Consider the following 26,951-nt stretch of genomic DNA (forward strand, 5'->3'; position numbering starts at 1 on the left):
ACTTAATTTTCTGATGAAGAAAAATATGGCTTTGGGGACAGAGTATGGGTGTAAATGGAATAAGTGTAAGACAAAGGCCTGTTTTAAGGGTCAAAAGACTAGAAAACGTGGTTCACACGACACTGCAAATTCCACCCTAGCTCCTTTGTGTTTCCCTGAGTGCTCGTGAACAAGTAAACCAAAGTGTTTATATTATACAATATATTATATTATATTATATTATATTATATTATATTATATTATATTATATTCAGAGTCTGGTTCTCCTTGAAATGCAAGAATGGCATTAAAACCTGTTGCTAAAGAGCAACCCCAGGAATGACTTTGCTTCAACTGTCACAGGTGTGTCCACTAGACTTGAAAGTCTTTTCTGGAACAATACACATCTAACAGTTATTGAGCACTCATTACTTGTCATGTACCTGGCTAAAAGCTGCACATTTTATCTCATTGTATTTCCTGAACAATCCTTTAAAGTAGATATTATTCCTATAACCCACGTGAGAAAACTGAAGCTCAGATATGCTGAGACACATAACTTGATCACAGAGATAGGAGTGGCAGAGGTGGAAATGAACATACTGGTCCAAAAACCAGTTTTAACGGTGTCTACACTCCCTTGCTTATAACCGCCCTGGGTGCTTGCTCCCTTCCTTGGCATAGCTATTCTCCGCTCAACTCCCAAAGTCCTGGCTTAGGATATCATTCCTCAGCACGCTCCCAGCGCTTTCCAACAGACAAGGGTCCTTCCAGAACAGCAGGCTGGGCAGGCAGCACTATAAGTAACCTCACAGAATGGAAACCAGGCTGTAGAGAGGCTCAGGGCCTTAACCACTGTCACCAGGTAGTGGCCAAGTCTGTCCCAGGCCTAGGGGCCCTCCTTTAGCACCGCTAAGCAGATCCCTTGGGGACCTGTCTCCAGCTCTGACATCCATCCATCTCTAGGTCAGGGACTCAGCCAGGCCACCGAGACTCTGGGCCTCGGGTTCACTTATGTACTGCGGGACAATGCCCCCAGCAGTTTCATTCGGACCCCGCTGCGACCCTGTTCACCTACCAGCACCTGCCTCTGCACATCCCACCCCTCCACAGCTTAGAGACCTTCAACCCCGCTTACTCTTCATCATCGGGCCGCTTCCGGTGCGCTCTGATGACGATTCCCGCGGGCGACGCTCACTCTTTACCTCTCTTCACTTTCTTCAGCAGCCCTCGGCCATGAGAACATCTCTCTTCAAAGTTTGGGCTGAAGAGACTTCTTGCGCCCGAGCTGGCGCGCCACGCCACGTCGCCAGACTGACGCTCCAACTCTCAGCTGGGGCCGCGGGCGCGCGGGCTCGCAGATGGCGCCCTTGTGACGTCACTGACGCGCGCGGACCTACGGTGGCGCATGCGCCTGGAAGGCGACTTTATTACACACGCGGAGGTGTCGCTAGTCTTGAGGGTGTCTCTGCGTGGTGGGGCTTTCTCAGCTTGCGTGTACTGTAGACGCCGGGAAGGCCAGAAACCGTGGGGATGCGGTTAGGCCGTGTGGACTGCTTGTGGAGAGCTGGAGTAGAGCGGGGCGAGCCGACCTGAAGAGGACCGCGGGGACCTTGGGTATCAGGGGAGGACAGAAAGGGGTCTCGGATGGTGGGAATGAGGTACGTGGGGTCTCCAATCAGCCTTCTCTACAGATTGGCCAGGGCACTGACGTTGGGATGGAAGGTTTAGGCTCTAGTTTTGACCTCGCTTAAGGCACTTCCCATCACCAGGCCTCCCTTTCCCACCAGCTGTGAGTGGGTTGGGCCTGATCGTCTGAACGTTTTCTTGAGACCCAGAACGTTAGTTTCTGTCAGGCAGTTAAAAGGCAAGGAATTGATGCTCATGGTTCTGGGGAAGGGTCCAAGAATTGTGGCTGGGAGGCCTGGTGCAGACCTCTCAGAAGTGGCCTGGTGTGCAGCACTGTGCAGCCTTCCTTTCTGCGGAGTGCGGTTCAGGAGAGCAGTATAGCCCGTCCACTTTAAGTCAGTGGGTCTCAATTTCCAGTAAGGTATAGAAACCTTTTAAAGGAACAGAAATTCTCTAGGAGCCCTGAGGTTTTATGTACACAGATCCTAGTTCGGGTAACATCGATTTAGTTTTGGGTGGTGACCTTGTGTCATTTTGATTGTAAACATAGGACTGCAGGCCCTGTAATTCAGTGGCTATACCGTGGTTTGTCCTGGTGAACGTGAATGTATGTATATTACCATCAAAGTGGAATTACAACATTTAAATGTATTGCACTTCAAGATGCCTGAGAATAGTTAGGACTCTGTGGGACTAAGCTTGAGAAACTGCTTTTGGGGATCCATACCATGTAAACTACCAATGTGAATTTAAAAATAGCAACATGAGATAGCTGAAGATAGTAAGAGCCAATTTCAGTGCTATAGTCTCAAGGGGGCCCTATTGAGCAGGACCTTTGTGATTATGGTGACAAGGGAGAAGGCAGACCTCTGTCTCTGAGAGCTGCTTTTTTTTAGGGTTGCTAGGACTCTTTATCTCCCAGTTGACACCTTCTGAAGTAGCCAAGTCAGCCCATATGACTGCCAGTCTTCCATGGAGTTGCCTGCTTTTGTTGGGGTGAGCACTGAGAACTGCAGTTACTTTGTAATTCCCTGATCACTACATGGTTTTTTAAAAAACAAACCACTTTATTATCCTCAGGAAACAAATGTCTGTGTATGCAGAGTGGCACCTGTCCTTACAAATATCCGTATTATTGTGATTGTTGTTTATAATAGTAAAAACTTGGAAACCACTCTATATTCAACAATAGTGGATTAAATAAATGAAGTATGTGTGAATTAAGTATGTAGGTTAATTCAATTGCATTGCAGTCAAAGGGTAAGCTTCAAAAATTCAGGTTCCTTAGCATCCCTGGAGATTCTTATTTGGTATGTGAGTCCTAAGAATCTGTATTAAAAAAAAAAATGTTCCCAGATGCTTTTGTGAGTAATTAGTTTGGGAACTATAGTATGGTACATTTGTAGAACTTAATATGATAGAGCACCATACAGCCATTACACAAATTAGAATTTATATTATAACACATTGAATGGTTACAATTTTTTAAAAGGTTATAATGTTTTAAAAAATTATAAACTTTTAAAAGGTTTTAAAGCTTTAAAATATTAACACAAAACTAAATGTATACACAAAAAGGATTGAAAAGGCAGACTCAGAAGAGGAAGTTTTTAACGGCTACATAAGTGAGCTTATGAGGGATTCTTTCTTCCTTTTGTCTCTTTTCTAAATTTTGTTCAGAGAAAATGAGACTTTCTTATTTTTTTTAAATCTATAAATGATAAGCTTTCAAACATGGCTACACATGTGTTTTCCCACTAGTGGCTTTGTGAAAGTTCCGTAGGAAGTCAAAGTTTGAGAGCATCATTGCAAATGATCATCCCCTTCAGCCTGAGCAACTTGTGAAAAGCTTCAAAGGTGCAGAAAAATGGTAAGAATTCTACAGTGAACACCCACATGCTTTTCAGTTCTGCAGTTCATATTTTGCTGTCTTCGGACAGGTTTCTTTTGATTGCTGCTTTAAGACATTCAGGCTGTTAGGTTGAGTACGCACGTTTCATATTTAAGCTCAAAACATTATGCCTCAGCTACTATTAAATAAGTACGTATCTGTAAAAGTTAGGACTTGCCTTATAAATAAATACACAAATATGGACCAGAGTGAGCTGATGCCTCTGTTAAAGCAGAGCCTGGCACAGACGACGCAGTTGGACAGGACAGCCATCATCTGCAGTCTCATAAAACTGGCACAGTCCCTGAGGCTCAAGATTAAGAATGTCTCTCATCCCTTGATCTGTATGCTGGTCCAAACGTGTCATATTGATTGACAAGGGAGCTGGGAGTGTTGGTGGCACGGGATGTGGACACAGTGGCACCAGCAATCATTCCTCAGGCTTGATAGTGCTGTAGGACACTCCCCGTGTGACAAAGAGTGAGGAGAGTAGGCAGTAAGGTTCCAGACCTAACACTGGACTTTCCTGCCAGACAAATCCTTTCCTGCTGGGTGATTGGGTGTTCTGGCTACAAGAATCAAAGAGCTGATGTTCACAAGGGGAAGACATACCAGCCCCTCTGGTCAAGACACAGCAATGAGCTCTAAGTCAGTTAAATCCAATCATTAAGATTCCAAACAGCATTAAGGGACTACAACACTTAGCATGTGGCCAAATATCAGTTTCTGAAATCCAGGTTTGTCAGTCTTTCAAAATCGAAAAGTCATTCTTCAAGGCTAACTTGATCCCCGATGTCTAAAATGCAACATTATAGATTCTTCCAGTTCCCTGAAGAAGTTTCCCTCTCAGCTGAACCCACTGAGGAAACTCAGTTATGTTTTTCATGATGGAATATCTGAATGAAGAGGAGGCTCTTTGGGATCCTGCTATCTCCTTCACGGGATTTAAGGGGCAATTCCTGCGGCATCTGAAGGATTTGCAGGGAAATCACCGCAGGCTTCATGGAGCATGTGTGCATGCAGCTCACACTTTCCCTCCCCTGTTGTGATCTGTGCTCAGTGTTGGGGAAGCAGCCTAAGAGCTATTTGTTAACATATCTATGAGTCCATTTTAGGCCAAAAAATGGGAAAGTGGGTGGGAGAAAGAAGCTGATATAAAATCACCCCAAACTGGAATTGGGGTAAGACCAGAAAGCAAAGAGACCTGGGTTTTGTGCTATTTGAGTCCCAAAGCCCTGCTGGAAGTTGAGGACAGCCTTTCCTTTCAAGATATTTAGAGCCAGAAGGGGACCTGAAACTATTTAAAAATCCAATTTAGTGAAGAGGTCAGGTCCTTAGCATAGCTGCCTGAGAGGAAAAAGTGTGATCTTTCTGAGAGATGGTGCTACTTCTTAGTTTCCTTCAGTCTCTGTTCTTTAATACACAACATACAGCTTAAAATTTGAAAAGCAGTATATCTGACATGGAAAGAAGCAGGAACTGTCACCCGTAATCAGGACAAGAAATGTCACCAGAGTAGAACCATAGATGACCCAAATGTTCGAACTGGAAGACAATACTTTAAAATACTTTTATAATACTTTAAAACTTCTACAATGCTATTACAGGAGGTGGCGTCCTCGGGGGCAGCATAGGACGATCCTGAACTCACCTTTTCCCATGCACACACTGAATCCATACCTACACATAGAAAAATTCTTCCTGAAGAAGCACCTGAGGGCTGATGGAACAGTTGTTACCTGACACAGGATAGAGGGACCACATAGGAAATGGCAGGAGAAATGGAGACACATTAATGTTGGGCACCCCACTCCTGATGCTGTGAACTATGATAGGGAGAGACAGCACTGAGGGACCCAGGTGCAGATTCGCCTAATCTGCAGCAAAGCAAACCCCCCCCCCCAACACCCCAGTGGTTTAAAGGGCAACTAGACTATGAGTAAGGAAACCCATTTACTAACACTAGAGGGTCCACCAATATTGGGGGGAAACTTCTGGAACTCTCTGTGGGTTCAGAGGCACCATTGTTTATGTTTCCTCCATGTCTTGGTGGCATAGATGGGAGCAGGGCCCAGGCATTCTGCCTGGCACACCATCTTAGTGAATGTTGGCCCTTAGCCTACACTGGCTCTAGCCATTCCCCCTAAGAGGCCTGCCTGCCCATGCTCTGGCCAGTTCCAGCCATCCCACCAGGGTGGCTGAGGCATGGAGCACCCTGAGGCCCACTGGCCCATGCCTGCTTCAGCTGCCGTGGTCCCAACAGTGTACCCCCTGCATGGAGAGTCCCAGCCTGCACCCACCCCAGCTCTAGCCATACTGCCAGGGTGGCACCAGCCTGGAGTGTCCTAGGACCACCTGGGCCATGCTTGCTCCACTTTCAGCTGTTTTGCCAAAGTGGCTTCAGTATGGAGTACCTTGGAACTCCTACCAGCCCACATCCTAGCTCCAGATGTTCTGCCAGCGTGGCCCCATGGAGCATCACAGGAGTACCTGGCCTGTGCTTACTCCCATCTCCGGCTGTTCTGCCAGGGTGGCTCTGGTGTAGAGCCCCTGGAACCTTTTGGCTCATATCTATCTCAGCTCCAGCCGTCTCACTAGGGTGACCCTGGATGAAGTGCCCTGAAACCTCCAGCCTCTGCCTGTTCCTGCTCCAGCCAGCCAGCCAGCCAATGTTGCCAAGCAAATGAAATCTACACAGGGGACATTCCTACACAAGGCTACTCCTTCAAAACTGGTAGGTTAGCTGTTCTGCTTAATTCACAGAAACAAAATGAGGAGACAGAGGAATATGCTGCAAATGAAAGAATAAGACAAAACTTCAGAAAAAGAACGAAATGATACAGAGATAAGCAATCTACCTGATAAAGAGTTCAAAGTAATGGTCACAATGATGCTCACCAGACTTGAGAGAAGAGTGGATGAACTCAGTGAGGACTTCAACAAAGAAAGAGATACACAATATAAAATAAAATCAATCAGAATTGAAGAATACAATAATGGAAATGAAAAATACACTAGAGGGAGGGCACCTGGGTGGCTCATTCAGTTAAGCATCTGCCTTCAGCTCAGGTCATGATCCCAGGATCCTGGGATTGAGCCCCACTTGTGACTCCATGCTCAGTGGGGTGTCTGTTTCTTCGTCTCCCTTTTCCACTTCCCCTCCCCCTGCTTGTGTGTGCTCTCTGTCTCTCAAATAAATAATCTTAAAATAATAAAAATAAAAGAAAAATAAACTAGAGGAAATCAATAGTAGAATAGGGGATGCAAAAAATGGATCAGTGGCCTGGAAGACAGGGAAGGCCACCCAAGCTGAACAGCAAAAAGAAAAAAGAATTTTAAAAGGGAGGGTAGGTAAAGAGACCCCTGGGACACCATCAGGCATACTAACATTCACATTAAAGGGGTCCCAAAAGACAAAGAGAGAGAAAGGGATAGAAAACTTATTTGAGGAAATAATAGTGGAAAAATTCCCTAACCTGGGGAATGAAACCAATATCTAGTTCCAGGAATCCCAGAGAGCTTCAAACAGAATGAACCCAAGATGGCAACATTAATGATAAAGAGAGAATCTTAAAAGCAACAAGAGGAAAGCAAACAGTTATGTACAAGGAAAACCCCATAAAGCTTTCAGCTGATTTTTCAGCAGAAACCTTGTAGGCCATATGGCAGTGGCAAGATATATTCAAAGTGCTGATAGGAAGAATCCTGCAACCAAGAATACTCTACCCAGTAAGGTTATCATTCAGAATTAAAAGAGAGATGAAGTTTCTGAGGCAGACAGAAGTTAAAGGAGCTTTAACCACTGAACCAACCTTACAAGAAATGTTAAAGAGACTTCTTTATTCAGAAAAGGAAAGGCCATATGTAGAAATAAGAAAATTATGACAGGGAAAAAAAACTTCACTGGGAAAAGTTAACAGAAAGGTGGTAGATCAATCACTTATAAAGCTTGTATGAAGGTTAAAAGACAAAAGTAGTAAAATCAGTTATTCCTAAAAAGATTTAGCTAAGGAATTCACAAAATAAAAACATGTAAAATATGATATAACCTAAACAATGGGGTGAGGGGACGTAGTGCTTTTAGAATGTGTTTGAACTTCAGTGAGTATCGGCTTAATACAGGCTACTATATACTTAGCATGTTCTATATGAACCCCGTGGTAAAACCCAGAACTTATAATACATAAGCAAAAAGGGGAAGGAATAGAATCCAAAAATAACACTAAAGAAAGTCATCAAACCACAAAGGAAATAGTAAGACAAGAAGAAAAGAACAAAGAACTCCAAAAACAACTATAAAACAATTAACAACATGGTAATAAATACATGCCAATCAATAATTAAATGGACTAGATGCTCCAATCTAAAGACATAGGATGACTGAATGGATAAGAATACAAGATCCATATATATGTTGCCCACAAGAGACTCACTTCAGAACTAAAGATGTGGATTGAAAGTGAAGGGATGGAAAAATATATTCTATGAAAATGGAAATGAAGAAAGCTGGGGTAGCAATACTTACATCAAACTAAATAGACTTTAAAACAAAGACTGCAACAAGAGGCTGAGGGCATTACATAGTGATAAAGGGTTCAATCCAACAAGATGATACAACAGTGGTGAATACCTATGCACCCAACAGGGGAGCATCCAAATACATAATGCAAATATTAATAGAAATAAGGAGAAACTTGACAGTAATAAAGTTCCCAAAAAGGGAAGTAAAGTAACGTAATAAAGTTAGGGAAATTTAACACCACCCCACTTACATCAATGGATAGATTACGTAGACAGTCAATAAGTAGGGAAACGGTGGCTTTGAACAAGACCATTAGCCAGATGAATTTAACAGATATATATAGAGTATCCATTCAGGGTGCCTGGTTGGGCGTCTGCCTTTGGCTCAGGTCATGATCCCAGGGTCCTGGATTCTTGTCCCACATCGGGCTTCTTGCTCAGCAGGGAATATGCTGCTCCGTCTTCCTCTGCCCTCCCTCCAACCATATGCTCTCTTGCATGATCTTGCTCTTTCAAATTAATAAATAAAGTCTTTAAAAATTCCATCCCAAACCAGTGGAATACACATGGAATATTCTCTAGGATAGATCAAATCTTAGGCCACAAAGCAAGTCCCAGTAAATTTAAGTAGAATGAAATCATACAATCTTTTCTGACCACAATGTTATTAAACTAGAAATCAATTATATGAAAAAAAGATGGAAAAACACAATCGCATGGAGGCTAAATAGCATGCTCCTAAGCAATTAATGGGTCTATGAAGAAATCAAAGAGAAAATTTAAAAAAATACCATGAGACAAACGGAAATGGAAACACAATAGTTCAAAAATCTTTGGGATACAACAAAAGCATTTCTAAGAGGACGTTTATAGCAATACATGCCTACCTAAAGAAACAAAAATCTCAAGCAATCTAACAGATCATTCCCTACATATTTTCAGACCACCGTGCTTTGAAACTGGAACTGAATCAAAAGAGGAAAGTTGGAAAGAACTTAAATACATGGAGGCTAAAGAGCATCCTACTAAAGAATGAATGGGTCAACCAGGAAATTAAAGAAGAATGAAAAAAATTCATGGAAACAAATGAGAATGAAACCACAACTGTTCAAAGTCTTTGGGATGCACAAAGGCGGTCCTAAGAGGGAAGTATATAACAATACAAGCCTTTCCCGGGAAACAAGAAAGCTCTCAAATATACAACCTAACCCTACACCTACAGGAGCTGGAGAAGGAAGAGCAAATAAAGCCTAAGCCCAGCAGGAGAAGAGAAATAATAAAGAGAATGTGTCTCCACTCCCAACACCTTCTTCATGGATCAGATACTCAGTATTGTTAAGATGTCAATTCTCTTCACTTGATCTATCCATTGAACATAATCTCAATCAAAATCCTAGATTTTTCTTATATAGAGGAGGCAAGTTGGCAGAGGACCAGGAGACCCTCTTTCAACTGGTCCCCTGAATTTAGCTGGATATCTATCAAACCACTTTGAACACCCACAAAATCAGATCAGCCTGATATGTAAGAATATGTCTCTGGATCTCTTCGTGCAAGAAAGTGACTACTTTTTGCAAGGTAGGACGTGTGGAATCGTGAATCTGCGGGGAGATATCAGAAGATAAACAGAAGGGGGTGGGAGCCTCCATCAGTTGGCTCCTGGAAAATGATATAACACTGGAGTGCAAAAGCAGAACCCTGAGAAATCTGCTTTAGTGAGAAACATCCCTCTCTGAAAGGGGCTCTGGAAATGAAAAGGCATTATTCTGGGCAGCACAGTGTGGTCTTGGGATCTGGGTGTCACAGAGTGAACGGGGGTGCCTGAACATGTAGAGTGCCCGAGCAGTGGAGCCAAGAAGCTGGTTATGGTCAGCAAGCCCAGGAGGGGACTCTCAGCTCAGGTCATCTTAAACCAAGAGCCAGCCAGTTGGTCATCACTCTTTTCCTGAGCAGCCTGAAAGAGACTAGAACCTGTGCCTCGGCAGGAGCTTGCAGGGCAGTAGTGGCCTGGAAAGGACATTAAGGTGGCACCCAGACAGGATCCAGGAGCTTCGGGTGTGTGTTCAAGCCCGTGGCTGCTGGTGGTTTTAGAGTCACAAAGGACAGAGGCACCCCTGGAGCTACCTCTGAGAGAGTTGCAGTGGGTGTACACTGGGGGAGGCTGCGGTTTTCAGTGCATACAAAAGTGGAGACTGTTTGTCCCAGAGGGTTTGTTAAAGAGGGCAGATAGCGATGTTTCTGCTCTGGGCCAGAGGTTTGGGCATAGACATTTTTGCTCTGATCCTCTGAAGAGGCACCGAAAGCCTCCAGGGAACAAAAGCCACACAGAGGACCAGTTTGCACTGAGACCATCCCCCTGTCATGGGGAGGGACAACTCCACCCAGGCAGGGATCTTGAGAAACAGCATGGCAGGCCCCACCCCCAGAAGACAGTCTGGAAGAACAGGTGGGCAGCAAGCCTATAGATACCACAAGACTATAAAATTCCAGTGCCAGGGGAAAATAGCATGTTGAGCTCCAGCGTACATCTTGCTTGGGTCATGGTTGATATTTTGGACTCTGCTCATTTGCCCACCCATAGTTCTCTGGACAGAATGACAAGAAGGAAGAACTCACAAAAACAAAACAAAACCAAAAAACAGAGGCAGCAGTCTGTGCCACAGTGCTAATCGATATAGATACAAGTAAGATGTCAGAGACAGAATTCACGATAACATCATAAAGTTAATAACTAGGCTCGAAAAAAGCATAAATGGCAATATAGACTCTCTAAGGGCAGAAATGAAATCTAATCAGGCCAAACTTAAAAATGCTATGAATGAGATGCAGTCTAAACTGGATACTCTATCAGGTAGGGTCAATGAGGCAGAATAGAGAATCAGTGATCTAGAAGATAACGTGGTGAAAAGGAAGGAAGTTGAGGAAAACTCAGATAGGCAGCTTGTAGCCCATGAAAAAAGGCTTGGAGAGATAAATGATGCCATGAAATGTTCCAATGTCAGAATTATTAGGATTCCCAAGTGGGTAGAAATTGAGAGAGGGCTAGAAGGTATATTTGAGCAAATCATTGCTGAGACCTTCCCTAATCTGGGGAAGCAAACAAGCACTCATGTCCATGAGACAGAGAGGACGCCTCCCAAAATCAATGAAAATAGATCAATACCCCAACATATAATAGTGAAGCTTGCAAATCTTACAGCCAAAGAAACTATCCAGAGAGTAGCTAGGGAGGGGAGGTTCCTTATGTATGTATGGAGGGAGGAATATCAGAATAACATGAAACCTATCTACAGAAGCCTGACAAGTCAGAAAGGGCTGACAAGACATATTTAGGGTACTAAATGAGAAGAACGTGCAGCCAAGAATACTTTATCCAGCAGGGCTGTCTGTTGTTCAGAACGGATGGAGAGATAAAGAGCTTCCAGGGCAAACAGAAACTGAAAGAATATGTGATCACCAAGGCAGCCCTGAAAGAAATATTAAGGGGGATTCTGTAAGTGAAGAGAGACCCCGAGAGTAATATAGACCAGAAAGTAACAGAGACAATCTACAGAAACAGGGACTTACTTTACAGGCAATACAATGGCACTAAATTAATATATTTCAATAGTGTCTCTGAATGCAAATAGGCTAAATGTTCCAGTTAAAAGACACAGGGTATCTGATCAGATAAAAAAGCAAGACCCATCCATATGCTGTCTACAAGTGACACATTTTAGACCCAAAGACACCTCCAGGCTGAAAGTAAGAGGGTAGAGAACCATTTACCACACTAATGGATCTGAAAAGAAAGCTGGGATAGCAATCCTCCTATCAGACAAATTAGGTTTTAAACCAAAGACTATACTCAGAGATGTAGAGGGATACTATATCATACTCAAAGGGTCTATCCAAAAAGATCTAAGAATTATAAATATTTATGCTCCTGACTTGGAAGTAGCCAATTATATAAACCAATTAATAAACAAAATAAAGAAACATATTGATAATAATACATTAATAGTGAGAAACTTCAACATCCCACTGACAGCAGTGGACAGATCATCTAACTAGAAGATCAACAAGCAAACAAGGGCTTTGAATGACACACTGGACTAGATGGACTTCACAGATACACACAGAGTATTCCATCCTAAAGCAACAGAATACACATTCCTCTCCAGTGCACATGGAACATTCTCCAGAATAGAGCACATATGGGTCACAAGTCATGTAGGTCTCAACTGGCACCAAAAGACTGGGATTACTCAAGTCATATTTTGAGAGGACAATGCTTTGAAAGTGAACCCAATCGCAAGAGGAAATTTGGAAGGAACTCAAACACATGGAAGTTAAAGAGCATCCTACTAAAGAATGAATGTGTCAACCAGGAAATTAAAGAAGAATTAAGAAAATTCATGGAGGGGCGCCTGGATGGCACAGCGGTTAAGCGTCTGCCTTCGGCTCAGGGTGTGATCCTGGCATTATGAGATCGAGCCCCATATCAGGCTCCTCTGCTATGAGCCTGCTTCTTCCTCTCCCACTCCCCCTGCTTGTGTTCCCTCTCTCGCTGGCTGTCTCTATCTCTGTCAAATAAATAAATAAAATCTTAAAAAAAAAAAAAGAAAATTCATGGAAACTAATGAAAATTAAAGCAAAGCCGTTCAAAAACTTTGGGATGCAGTAAAAGTGGTCCTAAGAAGTACATTGCAATACAAGCCTCTCTCAAAAAATTAGAAAAATCTCAAAAACACAAGCTAACCTTGAACCTAAAGGATCTGAGAAAGAGCAGCATGTAAAGCCTAAGCCAAGCAGGAGAAGAGAAATAAAGATTAGAGCAGAAATCAATGAAAGAGAAACCAGTAGAACAGTATCAATGAAACTAGAAGCTGGTTCTTCGAAAGAATTAATAAGATTGATAAACCCCTAGCCAGACTTATTCAAAAGAGAAAGGACCCAGATTAATAAAATCATGAATGAAAAAGAAGAGATCACGACTAATACCAAGTTAATACAAACGATTTTAAGAACATATCATGAGCAATTATATGCCAACAATTTAATCTGGAAGAAATGGATGCATTTCTAGAAACTTATAAACCAGCAAAACTGAAACAGGAAGAAATAGAAAACTTGAACAGACCCACGATCAGGATGGAAATTGAAGCACTAATCAAAAATCTTGCAACAAACAACAGACCAGCGCTGGATGGCTTCCCAGAGTAATTCTACCAAACATTTAAAGAAGAATGAAAACCTATTCTTCTGAAGCTGGTAAAAAAAAAAAAAAGAAGAAGAAGAATGAAAACTTCCAAACTCGTTCTATGAGGCCAGCATTACCTTGATCCCAAAGCCAAAAAAAGGACCCTATCAAAAAGGACAATGACACTCCAATATTCCGATGAACACAGATGCAAAAATTCTCACCAAGATACTAGCCAATAGGATCCAACAGTACATTAAAAGGATGATTCACCACAACAAAGTGGAATTTAATCCTGGGCTGCGAGGGTGGTTCAACATTTGCAAATCGATGTGATACATCACATTTATAAAAGAAAGGACAAGAACCACAGGATCCTCTCAATTGATGCAAAAGAAAGCACTTGACAAAACACAGCATCCTTTCTTGATTTAAAGTCTCCACAGTGTAGGGATAGAGGGAAGAAACCTCAATATCATAAAAGCCATAGAGAAAATTCCCCAGCCAATATCATTCTCAATGGGGAAAGACTGAGAGCTTTCCCCCTAAAGTCACGAACACAACAGGGATGCCCACTCTCACTACTATTGTTCAACATAGTACTAGAAGTCCTACCCTCGGCAACCAACAACAAAAAGAAATAAAATGCATCCAAATAGGCAAAGAAAGTCAAACTCTCACTCTTTGCAGATGACATGATCTCTATGTAGAAAACCCAAAAGACTCTACCCCAAAATTGCTAGAACTGATACAGGAATTCAGCAATGTGTGTGCATATTTATGTGTTGTACGTATACGATGTGTATATGTGCGTATATATGGCATATATACCTCCCAAGCACTTTCCCATTCAAGAGAGGAGAAAGAAGAAAACGAAACAAAATGACTCTGGCAGTGTGAAAGAGGCCCATCGTCTGGGTGTGTCCGGCTTCCTGGAAAGCCAGGCAGAGGGCTAGTTACAGGGACGGCTTTGAGCCCAGTGGACCCAGATTAGAGTCTGGACCCTGACACTCCCTACCAGGGTGGCCTCAGGCAGACCAGCCTCTCTGCACCTCACTGCTCCTATCTATAACACGGCAGTGGCTGCCATGCCGAGGTGGGAGGACGCTGTCAGGATTAGTGGGCTAGGCCATGGAAAGCCCCCAGAGCCCTTTTCGGATTTGAGATGGCTCAAGGCCAACCCGTGTGTGTGTGTCTGTGTGTGTCAGGGTGCAGGGTGTTCCCTGTAAAATATTCCTTGGACGTCACTCCCCCACCTCTGCCCCCTCCTAGGATGCTCCCCAACCTCAGCTTTGTCCTGGAAGCTGGACTCCCCCTTCCCTTGGAACCCTAGGAGTAAAGCCAGCGCTGAGCCCTTCAAACCCCCACACCCAGAGGCCCCTGCTGCCGGCTCAGGAGGGGGGACAGCCTATGTTGGGCTTTGGACCATACATTCAGCAAACAAGAACTTAGCACCTTGACCTGCCAGGGGTCGCTGGGCTCTCTCTCAAGCCCAACGAGGGGAGGGAGGAGCTTCCTTAGGCCCAAGGGTCAGAAATCCTGAATCAAGGGGCAAAGGGAGAGGCCTCTCCCAGCTTCAGAAAGGTGCAAGGGAAGCCCGTCTAGAACGTGTGCAGGTGGCGGTACAGCGCTGGCGATGGCCACGAAGGAGAAGCTCCCCAGGAGCCGTCAGGCTCCAGGTCCTAGGCGAGCCCCGGCAAGCCAGCGGAAGCCACAGCAGCCCATCGCGAAGGCAAAGGCGCCAAAGCAGCACACTATGAGGCTGAGGGCTGTGACTGTGGTGGCCTTAGTGTTGGCAGTGGCAGCGGTAGTGGCAGCGGTGGCAGCGGTGAAGAGGACCATGGCAGCAGAGGCGGCGGCAGAGCGGATGAAGAAGGTGATGGCGGCAATGACAGTGGCGGTGGTGGTGGTCGCTGTGGCGGTGGCGGTGGCGGTGGCGCCACGGTGAGCTGCGAATGGAAGGCCCCCTGCGCCAGCGACCCCGCAGGAGGGGTGGGCAGGGAGACCCTGGGTCGGGCGGGCGGAAGAAGCGTGGGTCTGGGTCTCGCGCGCGCGCTATCGGCCGCGTCCCAGCAGGTGAAGGGCGCAGGCGCGGCAGGGGTGAGGCGGGGCACCCAAGGTGTGGTGCGAGGAGGCCTGCGGGCTGCAAAGCCACCCCAAGTTGCAAGGGTATTCATTTGCCACATGAAGACACTGAGGCACGGAGAGGCTGACGTCACGCCAGAAGTAAGCGGCAGTGGCCCAGCAGGGGTTAGAACCTGCAGCCGCGCTCAGGGCCCTTCACCCAGCGCCGCGCCGCATAGTGACCCTGGGTGTGTGTATGACCTCCACAGGTACCCACATGTGTGCGCCCTCCTCAGTAACCTCGGGGTGTGCGTCACCCTCCTCTGGGTCCCAGGTGCGTGGGTGGGGCGGCAGGGGTTACATATGCAGGACAAAGTCCTGGAAGGTTGCCAGGTGAGTCAGCACACCCAGCCTCCCCTGCGGGGTAAGTTAGAGATGACCAGGAATGGGTGTTAAGGATCTGGGAGGGTAGCATTCCTCTGCTGGGGACTGGTAGCTTCTTTACCTTTAGAAGACGAAACAGGGAGACTCTCAGAGGCTGCAGAGTGACCTGTTTATGGGCCCCTGGGTGGGGAAGGTGGCCCTGCCAGGGCCTATGGCGGAGAGAAGGCAGTACCGGCTTAGCTTTGCCTCTGTGGCTACCGGAAGTTGGTCCAGGGGGACTCGCTCTTTTGATTTGTCAAGAGAAATCAGAAATCAGATGTATGTGAAATCTGATTTTCAAATACTAGCAACAGTTCAGTCTTAAAATGTCTGTGGGCTCATCTGACAGTGCTGGTGGGGTCCACGTGAGACCTTCGCACTGGGGCCTACAGAGCTGGGAAGACAAGGCTTACAAGAGCCAGGCCACACAGTGGGATTTTATAAATTCCAGCAGAGAAGCAGAAAGATGGCAGGCGAGCAAGATCACCCTGACTCCTTCAGAGGCTCTGCTTCCCTCCCTCCCTTTCTCTCTTCTTTTTTTCCCTTTCTTTTCTTCTCCTTTCTTTTCCCTTTCCCTTTCCTTCCTTCTTTCCTTCTTTTTTTCTTTTCTTCCTCCCTTCCTCTTTCTTTTTTCCTTTTCTTATTTCTTTTTTCTTCCTTTCTTTCTTTCTTCTTTCCTCCCTCCCTCTCTTTCTATTCTTTTTTCCATTCCCTTCCTTTTTCTTTTCTTTTCTTCTCTTTTCTTTTCTTTTCTTTTCTTTTCTTTTCTTTTCTTTCTTTTCTTTCTTTTCTTCCCAGGTGCATGGAACTCTGTGTTCGCTCTGAAGCCTTCCTCTCCCTGCTCTCTCACAATCTGGTCCATCTCAAAAAGCAGGGCTGCACTCTCAGGGATGGGCACACCTCCCTCTTCCCCAGAACCTTGCTGTCATCAGCAGACCAGCCTGGTAGTACAAGAAACCAAGGCTGCAAGTTGGCATTTGCCTTCTCTGTGGCTGGCAGATGGGCTTGCTGTGACCAGAGTCCGTGTTGTGGACAAATCTGATTGTGAAATAGGTGTGATATGGGGAGGGGAGGCCCCGTTCCCACCCTCTGAAGTCTGTCCCCATCAGAGTATTTCCTCCCTCCTCCCTCCTTACTGGCGTCCTCGTTGCTTACAGACAAAGGCAAGCTTGCAGTGGGAGGAGAAGCAGGACTGGCTTCCTTGCTCACTCTGGCAAGCCCGGAGAAGTCAGGAGGCCGGGGTTTTTAGCAAGGACTCAGGAGATGGGGTGACAAACCTTCCTTCCACAAGAGTCTACTGATGCTCTAACGTCTAAAATGATTCTCACAAGGAAATTAAACAGGTTTGTCTTGGAGTGAGGCAGCCACAATGCCACCTCTTCCTGTGGTGTGGAGCTGTTGAACCCAGCCAGAGGCGGGCCACGTTGTCCCCTGCCCTCCCACACACCGCTGCCCCTGCTGGCCCTCCAGGTCTGCAGAGCCCTGGGCTCCTGCCTTGTGCTGGGCTGCGTGGGCTGAGTGGAGGTTGGGAGTAGCCTTTGCACGATGATGCCTTATTAGTCCCTGTGGGTTTATAGGAAGTCATTCAGAGCAAGTGAGAAGCTAGGTTTTTAGATGCACAATAGAGTATGAAGTGGCTGTGTCCTGCCTCCTTGCCATGCATTTTCTTGTTATGCAGAAAGTGTTTCCAGGGTGCAGGTGCATAATCCTACAGAAACCCTGTTTTAGGAGTGGTGTCTGGGCAGAGTGCCCTGGCCAGGAAGCCCCCCTTGCAGACCATGCTTGGGGTCTTCATGTGCCTGGAAATGGGGAGCTCACTACAGCATCCAGAGGGGCCTTCCCAGGACTGAGCTTTGACTCCCCTTTTCCCAGCATAACTGACAGATAGAAAGCTGCATGTAAACCAGATATAAGCTATATGATGACTAGATGTTTTACAGAAGGACTGTTAGCCTTAGAAACGTTTTACCATGAAATTAATTCCTTTGGTTAGCGATATTCGAAATAAATTAGTATTTGAAAGAAAACTCATTTGCGTAGCTTCACAGCACCATGACTACTGGATAAATCAAGTCACACCCTCCATCCCCTCATTTCTTAGTGACTTCTGCCATGTGCAGTCCCTTTGCTGTAAGAATGCTATTTTACTATTGTGACCTTTGTGGACAAATCCTGACCCTCACATGGGCTCTCTTCCAGGGTGGAGGGGCGGTGTGGACTCTGCCTGCAAGGGGCTGCTGGTAGTGAGCAAAGGTGCAGGAAGCTCGGAGGTGTGTTGGCAGGTCCAGGACACATAGGGCCAGAGGAGGGGGCAGGCACCCCTGACTCCTCCAGTCCCTTGAGCACCCCTGCAGGGCCTGTCCCTCCATCGCCTCTACACCCCACTTGGTCAAAGAGACACATTGGGGGAGGCTTGTTTGCACTTTCTGAACTCGAGCACCAAGTAGCAGATGTCCGATGTCTGGGTCATGCTCTCGTAGAGTCTTGCTGTCCGAGGTGGGGTTAGAGACCAGCTGGAGCTTGTCCCCACGCAGAATCTCAGCCCACGCACGCGGGCTGCATTTCCCAAGGTCATCAGTGATTCTGTGCCCTTGTGGAGAACCACGGATCTCAGAACACGGCAGGGGCCAGAGCACAGGACACCCCTTACCTCTGCTGGGACGGCGGAGAGGTCCTGAACCCTGACTGTGGTGATCCAGCAGACCCACAGACTCGTTCTGGGGCTCAGAAGTCTCTCCCAGGACTGGGAGGATGATTTTACATCAGAGGCTGGTTCTGGATTTTTCTTGGGTCAAAAAAAGATGTAACCAAGAGTTACTGAGCAACAGAGTCTGCCCCAAACGTTACCAAATTCCTTTAGGGACTGCTTGCATGAAAAGCGGAGTGATGGAAGGAAGTGCCCTTCGAGCCCTAGGTCCAGCCGAGGCCAGAAGGAGAAGCATCAGCTCGTGGCTACTTTGATTTTACTTCTGGGGCCTGTCAGGTGGCTCGTCCATGTTGTGGGTCTCCATGCCCACTGACCCTGGGGCAGAGTCCACCCTGCTCTTGCCCTGCCTGCCAGTTTCCCACCAGTGCAGCAAACAGTATTGTGACCTCAGAGAATTGTTCTAAGGTCATTCGTCCAAAGGTCCATCTGTCTGTCTATTGGAACAGATGCAAAGCCCTGGAATTCTGTGGTTTAGTTTATTCTCTGGTTGTCCCATCTTACTGGTCCTCCTTAGGGTCAACCTGCCCCCGCCTTTACCATCCCCCATGCAGAACTGGATGGGCTTTAGGAGTGGCTGCTGATGGAAAAGCTAGTGGTTGTCTCACCAACAGAATATTCATTTAGAGCCAACATGTCTGTGGGCCGCAGTGTTCCACACTCACACCAGGTACTTGCATCCATTCTGCCCAGACCTTTCCAGAATCCAGCTGGTAGGTGGGTTGTCTCATTTTACAGGTGAGGACTCTGACGCTCTGCTCAGGGTCAGGAGGGTAGGGGTGGGCGCAAGGCCAGTGATGTCATGGAATCAGTTCTTGCCCCCTTTCTGGCTTGGCATGAGCTCCGTTCCCTGTCCCACGACAGAGAAGTGGAGGCTGGGACAACCTGCTCTCCACCAGGCTCTGTGCCCTGGGGAGGCCTGAGGCAGCAGGAAGGGCACAGACTCAAGAGAGGGCTCGCTTGTCTCACTAGTGATGACCCGCGGGAGCCTGGGGCCGGGCCTGCTCCGTAACCCGGCACAAATCAGAAGTGAAGCAGAGGGCAAGGAAAACCTTTCCTCCCTTCTGCAGACTGTGTTGCTTATGAACTAAATGCTTCCCGGCTTCGTCCGTGACAAGGACCCAACCACAGGGCTGGTGCCGTCTGTCCCGCGTACGGCAGAGCTCCCGTTCTCTACATGAGGACTGTTGCTCAGAACTCCAGCCAGAGTAACATTTGGGTGCAAATACTCTGACACTCATTAAAACTCTCCCTTTGAAATCTTCCTTTGAGGGTCAGCAAGAAGCCCCTCTCGGTGGATGACGTCATGAAGCTGCTCATTTCCATCGCTGAGGAGAAGAAAATGAAGGGGGGCTTCAAGGACGCAGGGAGCTTCATCGGTAGTCTTCTCACTGGCATAACTGGAGTGATTGCTGGTAAGCCTCAGAGGGAGAGTCAGCCTCGGGGGTGTTGTAACAAAGGCCTTTAAAACCACAGAGACCTCACAGAGGTCTCTGTCCTGTGGGAGATGTTGGTTGAGTTGAGGTTGCTTCTGTGACATGATTTGTGTCCCTAATTCCTCCTACTGAAAACATGGGCTTCTTTTTTTTTTTTTTTAATTTATTTAAAGAGATAGAGACAGCCAGCAAGAGAGGGAACACAAGCAAGGGGAGTGGGAGAGGAAGAAGCAGGCTCATAGCAGAGGAGCCTGATGTGGGGCTCGATCCCATAACGCCGGGATCACGCCCTGAGCCGAAGGCAGACGCTCAACTACTGTGCCACCCAGGCGCCCCTGAAAACACAGGCTTCTGAGCATGAAGGTCTCCGAATTGCAGGGCTTTCCAGCAAATGGCATCCGTGTCATGCAGACCTGGAGGGCACCTCTCCCCTCAGCGATGTGTCCAGGCATCTGAAGATGAAATGGTGTCCTGGGTCCCTTGGATGGTCTCCTTCCCCGTCACCATGACAGGTCACTGCAGAAGGGAACCCGGGAGGAAGCTGGGTTTGCTGAGCACCCCCTAGGAGCAGACACTGTCTGGCCATTTTACATGAGCTCATTCAGAGCGACTCCCCATTCTGAAAGCAAACAGTCTCAGGCAGAAAAAGCACAAATATCCTAGAGGGGTCATCCCTGCCCCCCGCTTTTGCCCCCTGCTTCTCCTTGACAGCCAGTTTCCAGCAACGAATGGAGGTTTGGCCCACTTTTCCCTCATTCTTGGTGCCAGGAAGGGTTGCTTCCTCTGGCTTCGGAGCAGGAAGGGTTCTCGTGTGGTCTGACCCGTGGGTCAGGGCTGCTGTGTGCGCCTCACTTGAGGAAGGGCTGGATTAGTTCTCCCGGGAGGTGCCTCAGATGGACCCTGCAACACAGGGAGCTTTGCCGCGTGTTCGGCCGCACTGGGCTCAGAGCATCACTGGACGCCGCTCTGTGCGGGCAGCCTGTGCCGGCGACAGGGGAGAGCTCCCAGTCCGGCCTGCAGTCCTCCCACGACACAGGCTGGAGCGGTGACGGCCTGTCTGCCCAGGTTGGCTTCTGTTTCCGGCTCCCAGCATGGCTTCCTGCTCTGCTCTGTGTTTTTGTGGCAGGACTGGCACACAGGGACATTCCATGACGCTGAGGTCACACTGGGGAGTAAGTCAGCATGTGGGGGGCCCCAGACCGTCCACCTGTCCGTGTCCCTTTCCAACATGTGAATGAGTGAGTCCTGACCTCAATTCTCACCATCCAATCAGCAGCCAGTGAGGGAGGAGACAAGGCCATTGCCTCCTTCCTCAGTGACAGTCTACATCTTTGTCCCCCCCCCCCATCTAAGGTGCTCAGGGGAGGGCCTGATGGGACCCTTTATCATATAGCTGATCCCAGATGCCATTGTGGGAGCATATATTTTATCTGGGTTGTGTCAGTGCTGGTAGAGAACACGATGTCTGCCAGGAGAACCGGGGGACTCACTACTTGCAGCCCCTAGTCGTGGGTGGGAACATCATTTTACCCAGAAAGCCGAGGAATTTTCTCTTCTCCAAAGAGTGAGTAATTTGCTGGTCGATATTCCTGGCAGCTTTTTGCATTAAGTGCTGCTCTAAATCAAATCTTGATGTTCTCCTAACGGTTTAGTGCAGATGAGGGCAACTCTGGGCTCTAAGCACTTCGCGGGTGTCATGGGGAAAAGTTCAGTAAAACTTGTAAATGACTGGTTTTCCCTCCCCGAATCCTCCCTGCTTTTGGAGCGGAGGGGAAGGGTGGCCAGGGGCGGTGTTCAGCCTCCAGGGCCCGATGCTGGCCTGGGTTCAGCCCCAGGGGAGCTGTGTGCTCAGATGCCTCCACACTCGGCTTCCGGAGAGGGTGCAGGCGGGGTCAGCCCACACCTGGGTTCTCTCTGCCCGGGCTCTTTTCTCTCAAATAAACCTTTTATTCTGGAATAGTAGTAGAATTACAGACAAGCTGGCGAGACCGTGCAGAGAACTCCCCTGTATCCCTGACCGCTTCCGTTCCCCTGACGCTACCATCTTGTTACCAGGTGCCCTTGTCAAAGTAAGAAACCAACACTGATGCATCACTACTAACTGGTCTCCAGGCTTTATTTGTACTTTGCCAGTTTTTGCATTACTGATGTGTTCCTGTCCCAGAATCCAGCTCAAGCTATCACAGTGCATTTAATCCTCATGCCTGCTTCGTCTCCCCGGGTCTGTGACAGTTTCTTGGACTTTTCTTTCATGGCCTTGAGGAGTACTGGGCAGGTGTTTGTAGAATGCCTCTCCGTTTGGGTCTGCCTGAGGGCTTTCTCTTGCTTAGCCCGGGGTTAGGGACCTTTGGAAAGCTTACCGAGGACACTGGTGGACAGCTGTCTCATAGCACCATTCCGGGGACGTGTGACATCCACAGGCCTTGCTGGCGATGTCCACCTTGATCACCTGGTTAAGGTGGTCTCTGCCAGCTTTCTGCGCTGTGAAGTTAGTGTCCCCCTTTCCATGCTCTGCTCTTTTGGAGAGAGTCACTAAGTCCAGCCAGGCTGCCTCCATTAATATCTGATCATCGGTATTTTAAAATCATGGGACTTTTAAAAGATATAGATCTGGCATTCTACGTGGCATCAGTGGCCTGGCAAAAGGGAGCCACCGCCCCTTTATTTTTTAAAATTTTTATTTAATTTCAATTAGCGAACTCATAGTACACCATTAGTTTCAGATGTAGTGTTCAACGATTCATCCGTTGCATAGAACACCCAATGCTCGTCACAACCCGTGCCCTCATAAATGCCCATCACCCAGTTACCCCCCCATCTACCTTTCCTTGAACATCAATTTGTTTCCCATAGTTAAGAGTCTCTCATGGTGTGCCCCCTCTCTGATTTTTTCTCATTCAATTTTCCCTCCCTTCCCTTATGGTCGTCTGCCCTGTTTCTTATATTTAACATATGCGTGAAACCATATGATAAATGTCTTTCTCCAATTGACTTATTTCACTTAGCATAATATTCTCCAATTCCATCCATGTTGATGTAAATGGTAAGTATTCATCCTTACTGATGGCTGAGTAATATTCCATTGTATATATACACCACCTCTCCTTTATCCATTCATCTGTTGATGGACAACTTCACTCTTTCCACAGTTTGGCTATTGCGGACATTGCTGCTATGAACATTGGGGTGCAGGTGCCCCTTCTTTTCACTATGTCTGTATCCTTGGGGTAAATACCCATTGGTGCAATTGCTGGGTCATAGGGTAGCTCTGTTTTTAACTTCTTGATGAAACTCCACACTGTTTTTGCACACTGGCCGTACCAGCTTGCATTCCCACCAACAGTGTATGAAGGTTCCCCTTTCTGCACATCCTCTCCAGCATTTGTTGTTTCCTGTCTTGTTAATTTTAGCCATTCTGACTGGTGGTGGTATCTCATTGGGGTTTTGATTTGTATTTCCCTGATGCCACATGATGTGGAACCTTTTTTTATGTGTCTGTTGGCCATTTATATGCCTTCTTTGGAGAAATATCTGTTCATGTCTTCTGCCTGTTTCTTGACTGGATCATATCTGCTCTTTGGGTGTTAAGTCTTATGAATTTTTTATGGATATTGGATATCAGCCCTTTACCTGATATGTCATTTGCAAATACCTTCTCCCATTCTGTAGGTTGTCTTTTAGTTTTGTTGACTGTTTCCTTTGCTATGCAGAAGCTTTTTATCTTGATGAAATCCAAATACTTCATTTCTACTTTTGATTTCCTTGCCTTTGAAGACTTGTCTAGGAAAGAAGTTGCTGTGGTCGAGGTGAAAGAGTTTCCTGCCTGTGTTCTCCTCTAAGATTTTGATGGATTCCTGTCTCACATTGAGGTCTTTCATCCATTTTGACTTTACCATTGTGTATGGTGTAAGAAAATGGTCCAGTTTCATTTTCCTACATGTGGCTGTCCTATTTTCCCAGCAGCATTGATTGAAGAGACTGTTTTCCATTGGATATTCTTTCCTGCTTTGTCAAAGATTAGTTGACCATAGAATTGAGGGCCCATTCTGGGCTCTCTGTCCCATTCCATTGATCTATATGTCTGCTTTTGTGCCAGCATCATGCTGTCTTGATGATCACAACATTGTAATAGAGCTTGAAGTCAGGCATTCTGATGCCCCCAGAATTGGCTTTCTTCACAACATTCCTCTGGCTATTCAGGGTCTTTTCTGGTTCCATACAAATTTTAGGATCATTTGTTCCAGCTCTCTGAAAAATGTTGGTGGCATTTTGATAGGGATTGCATTGAATGCGTAGATTGCTCTGGGTAGCATAGACATCTAAACAACATTTATTCTTCTAATCCATGAGCATGGAATGTTTTTCCACCTCTTGGTGTCTTCCTTAATTTCTTTCATAAGTGTTCTATAGATTTTAGAGTACAGATCCTTTACCTCTTTGGTTTGGTTTATTCTTGTGTATCTTATGGTTTTGGTGCAATTGTAAATGGGATCAATTCCTTAATTTCTCTTTCTTCAGGCTTGTTGTTAATGTATAGAAATGGAAGTGATTTCAATGCATTGATTTTGTATCCTGCCATGTTGCTGAATTGTATGAGTTTTAGCAATTTTGGGGTGCAGTCTTTGGGTTTGTCACATAAAGTATCATGAGATCTTGAAAGAGTGAAAGTTTGAGTTCTTCTTTGCCAATCTGAATGTCTTTTATTTCTTTTTGTTGTCTGATTGCTGAGGCTAGGACTTCTAGTACTCTGTTGAACAATAGTGCCACCACCTGTTTAGACAACGACCCAGTTCTCCATCACCCACAGACTCACTCAGCCCTCTTCACTCCTCTCAAGTACCAGCTTGGCCCCTGAAGGCACCTAAGTTTGAGACCCCTGCCCCAGAGCACCTTCCTGTAGCCAACCTGGACCCACCTGGTCAGACAGAACTTTCCACTGACAAAAGGGCTTCAAGTCCCAAAATCATACACCTTAAATTTGATCATAAATTTACACTTAAAAATAATGGTTATTCCCTTTTGGGGTCACAGGAAGAGAAGTAGTTGAGGAAGTTGTATTTGGTAGTTACCATCATACAGCTCTGGAGGGCTGGTATGAGAAACCGTTGCTTCAGAGTGAAGGTCTCCTCCTCTGTCCCGAGGGTCCTTTAACCATGGGATTTCCCTGGAAATTTCCAAAGTTCAGGGGCAAAGAGCGTATCATAGAGACAACTCAGCCTCACCACTGAGATGGTTGTCGTTGAAAACGCACTTGCGTCTCCGCTCTCTGCTTTAGGAGGAGAGCGTGTGTGGGAAGCAGGAAACCCGCAGGCCCTGGAGAAGATTTCCGTTAGCACAGCTGTGCGGCGGGAGAGGCTTCGCGCTGCATCTGTGAGTGCAGAGCTCAGAGAAGACACGTTGGGGTTCAATATCTGAGCCAAATGAAGACCCCATAAACCCTTGCCCCCCCGCAAGGTGGGGTGGAGCGGGCACAAAGCCTAGCCGGTTCTGGCCCACGCGGGAATGTGCCCACTCATCATGGCGGTGGACGTGCTTTCAGCAAGAGCCTGAGGCCATGATTTATGAATATCGCCCAATTAATTGAACCTTCCTTGTTTTCTAGGGCGGGCTGTCGGGGGTCTATTAGATACATGGATGACAACTGGACAGTTTAAGCCGATTCCTCAGATCATAATGGAGCTGCCTCCTGATACGAAGCAAAAGCTGTATAATGAAGCCACCGCCATCCTCAGGGACCTGGAGTGGAAGGACACTGTGGAGCTGACCAAGCAGGTCATGGGCAATGAGTTTGTAAAGCAGCAGCTCCTGGTGACACTGGTAAAGTTCCTCAAAGGCTAAGGTTCAGTACATTGACTGCAAAGGTTCTCCGGAGAAGCGGGGGTCTCATTTAGAGGATTCTGCTGACCTACATGGTGGTGGGCCGTTTAGATGGTTCTCCCAACTCATGGAAGGTGATTGGGGAGTTGGGGGAAGCCTCACCCATTCATTGCTCATGTGTTGGACCCAACTGTTCCAAACCCAGGGGACATGGGGTCCTAGTTCAGAGGTCCTGCCTTTATTCCTGGGAAAAACCCCGACCCAACTCCTCACCAGTTTCGGGTCAGACGGAGCAGGCCTTGCTGAGTGAAGTCACCCTGGACCAGCTGGGTCCTGGGGTGACTGTGATGGGCAGTGGGCCCGAGAGGGCAGGCCAGACCTGGAGTCCTGTCTCCCCCAGGAGGTGAAAGCACTTTCTGGCTTTCCCCTCAGGCTCTCCTCTCGGCTTCTGTGGTTTTAGTATTTTTACTCTGTGTGTCCTTTGCAAACTATTTATTTATTCATTTTTGAATAGGTAACAACAGCCTGGAACAAAACTTAGAAGACTCAGGATGGTACAAATGGAAAAGCAAGGCTTCCTCCAGCATGAATTCTGCCCCAGGCACCTCGCCAGAGGCAGCCTTAACTTGGTTTTTAAATAGTCTTTGAAAAACATTTCCATTTGCCAGCATTTATTGATGAGAGCTTAGAACAATCTAGTAATGGATGATGAAACTACTACAAATGTTACCACCTAGGAAGTCACTATTTACACATTCGGTATGTATCCTGTAAACCTTCTAATGCTATGTATGCACATTTCCAGCATATTTACATTATTCTGTTTAGATTTCTTTGAATGCTTTTACCAATTAAAATTAAAAACATATTTCTGAGTTAATTTAAAATTCCTTGTAAACATGTGTCATGGCTGTATACTATTCCATCCTACTTAGCCCTTTCTCTGCTGTGGTTTTCATTGCTGCACTGAACAGTTTTGTGCTAACATTCTGTTCCTATTTTAGACTCTCATAGACTTTTGGATAGACTCCTCAAAGTGAAATGCTGGGTTAAGAAGTAGGCAGTATTTTTCAAGGTTGTTATATTCAGTCAGAATTCATTCTAGACAGTGATGTCGATAACTCACTCTCCCTGCCACGGGGTTTGGGGTACACATCTCACTGCACCCTCACCAAGAAATAGGATGATAGTGTCTTAAGCCTTTGTGGATTTGATGGGTGATTACCGACATCTTGGTTTGGTTAGTTTTTCTTTGCCAATGGGGGTGACAAGGCCAAGGTCACCTGCTGATCACCATCTTCCCAG

The 26,951-nt window shown here is 46.5% G+C and overlaps 1 protein-coding gene across 3 annotated transcripts; it reads left to right on the top strand.

Moving 5' to 3' along the window:
* Positions 1 to 1,406: 1,406 nt before the first annotated feature.
* On the top strand, positions 1,407 to 26,605 carry LOC123791368 (protein C19orf12 homolog). Of its 3 annotated transcripts, none has more exons than XM_087870653.1 (5): positions 1,407 to 2,604; positions 3,370 to 3,478; positions 19,666 to 19,808; positions 25,432 to 25,646; positions 26,161 to 26,605. In XM_087870653.1, the coding sequence occupies exons 3-5, from the start codon at positions 19,700 to 19,702 to the stop codon at positions 26,185 to 26,187; spliced, it is 351 nt and encodes a 116-aa protein (XP_087726779.1). In that variant the 5' UTR covers positions 1,407 to 2,604; positions 3,370 to 3,478; positions 19,666 to 19,699; the 3' UTR covers positions 26,188 to 26,605. The 3 variants fall into 3 exon arrangements, with proteins under 3 accessions (XP_087726779.1, XP_045652070.1, XP_087726780.1); XM_045796114.2 differs by having other exon boundaries at positions 1,407 to 1,640; XM_087870654.1 differs by having other exon boundaries at positions 25,432 to 26,605.
* The last annotated feature ends 346 nt before the right edge of the window (positions 26,606 to 26,951 follow it).

Source organism: Ursus americanus, chromosome 21 (genome assembly GCF_024610735.1).
Source record: "Ursus americanus isolate L20-20 chromosome 21, mUrsAme1.1.p, whole genome shotgun sequence".
Lineage (NCBI taxonomy): Eukaryota > Metazoa > Chordata > Mammalia > Carnivora > Ursidae > Ursus > Ursus americanus.

What these genes read in the sequence shown, in the direction of transcription:
- LOC123791368 (XM_087870653.1), top strand. Translation starts at nt 19,700, where the DNA reads ATGAAGCTGCTCATTTCCATCGCTGAGGAGAAGAAAATGAAGGGGGGC. An exon ending in CATAACTGGAGTGATTGCTG is followed by an intron (nt 19,809 to 25,431) that starts GTAAGCCTCAGA and finishes CTTGTTTTCTAG; the next exon opens with GGCGGGCTGTCGGGGGTCTA. An exon ending in AGCAGCTCCTGGTGACACTG is followed by an intron (nt 25,647 to 26,160) that starts GTAAAGTTCCTC and finishes ATTTTTGAATAG; the next exon opens with GTAACAACAGCCTGGAACAA.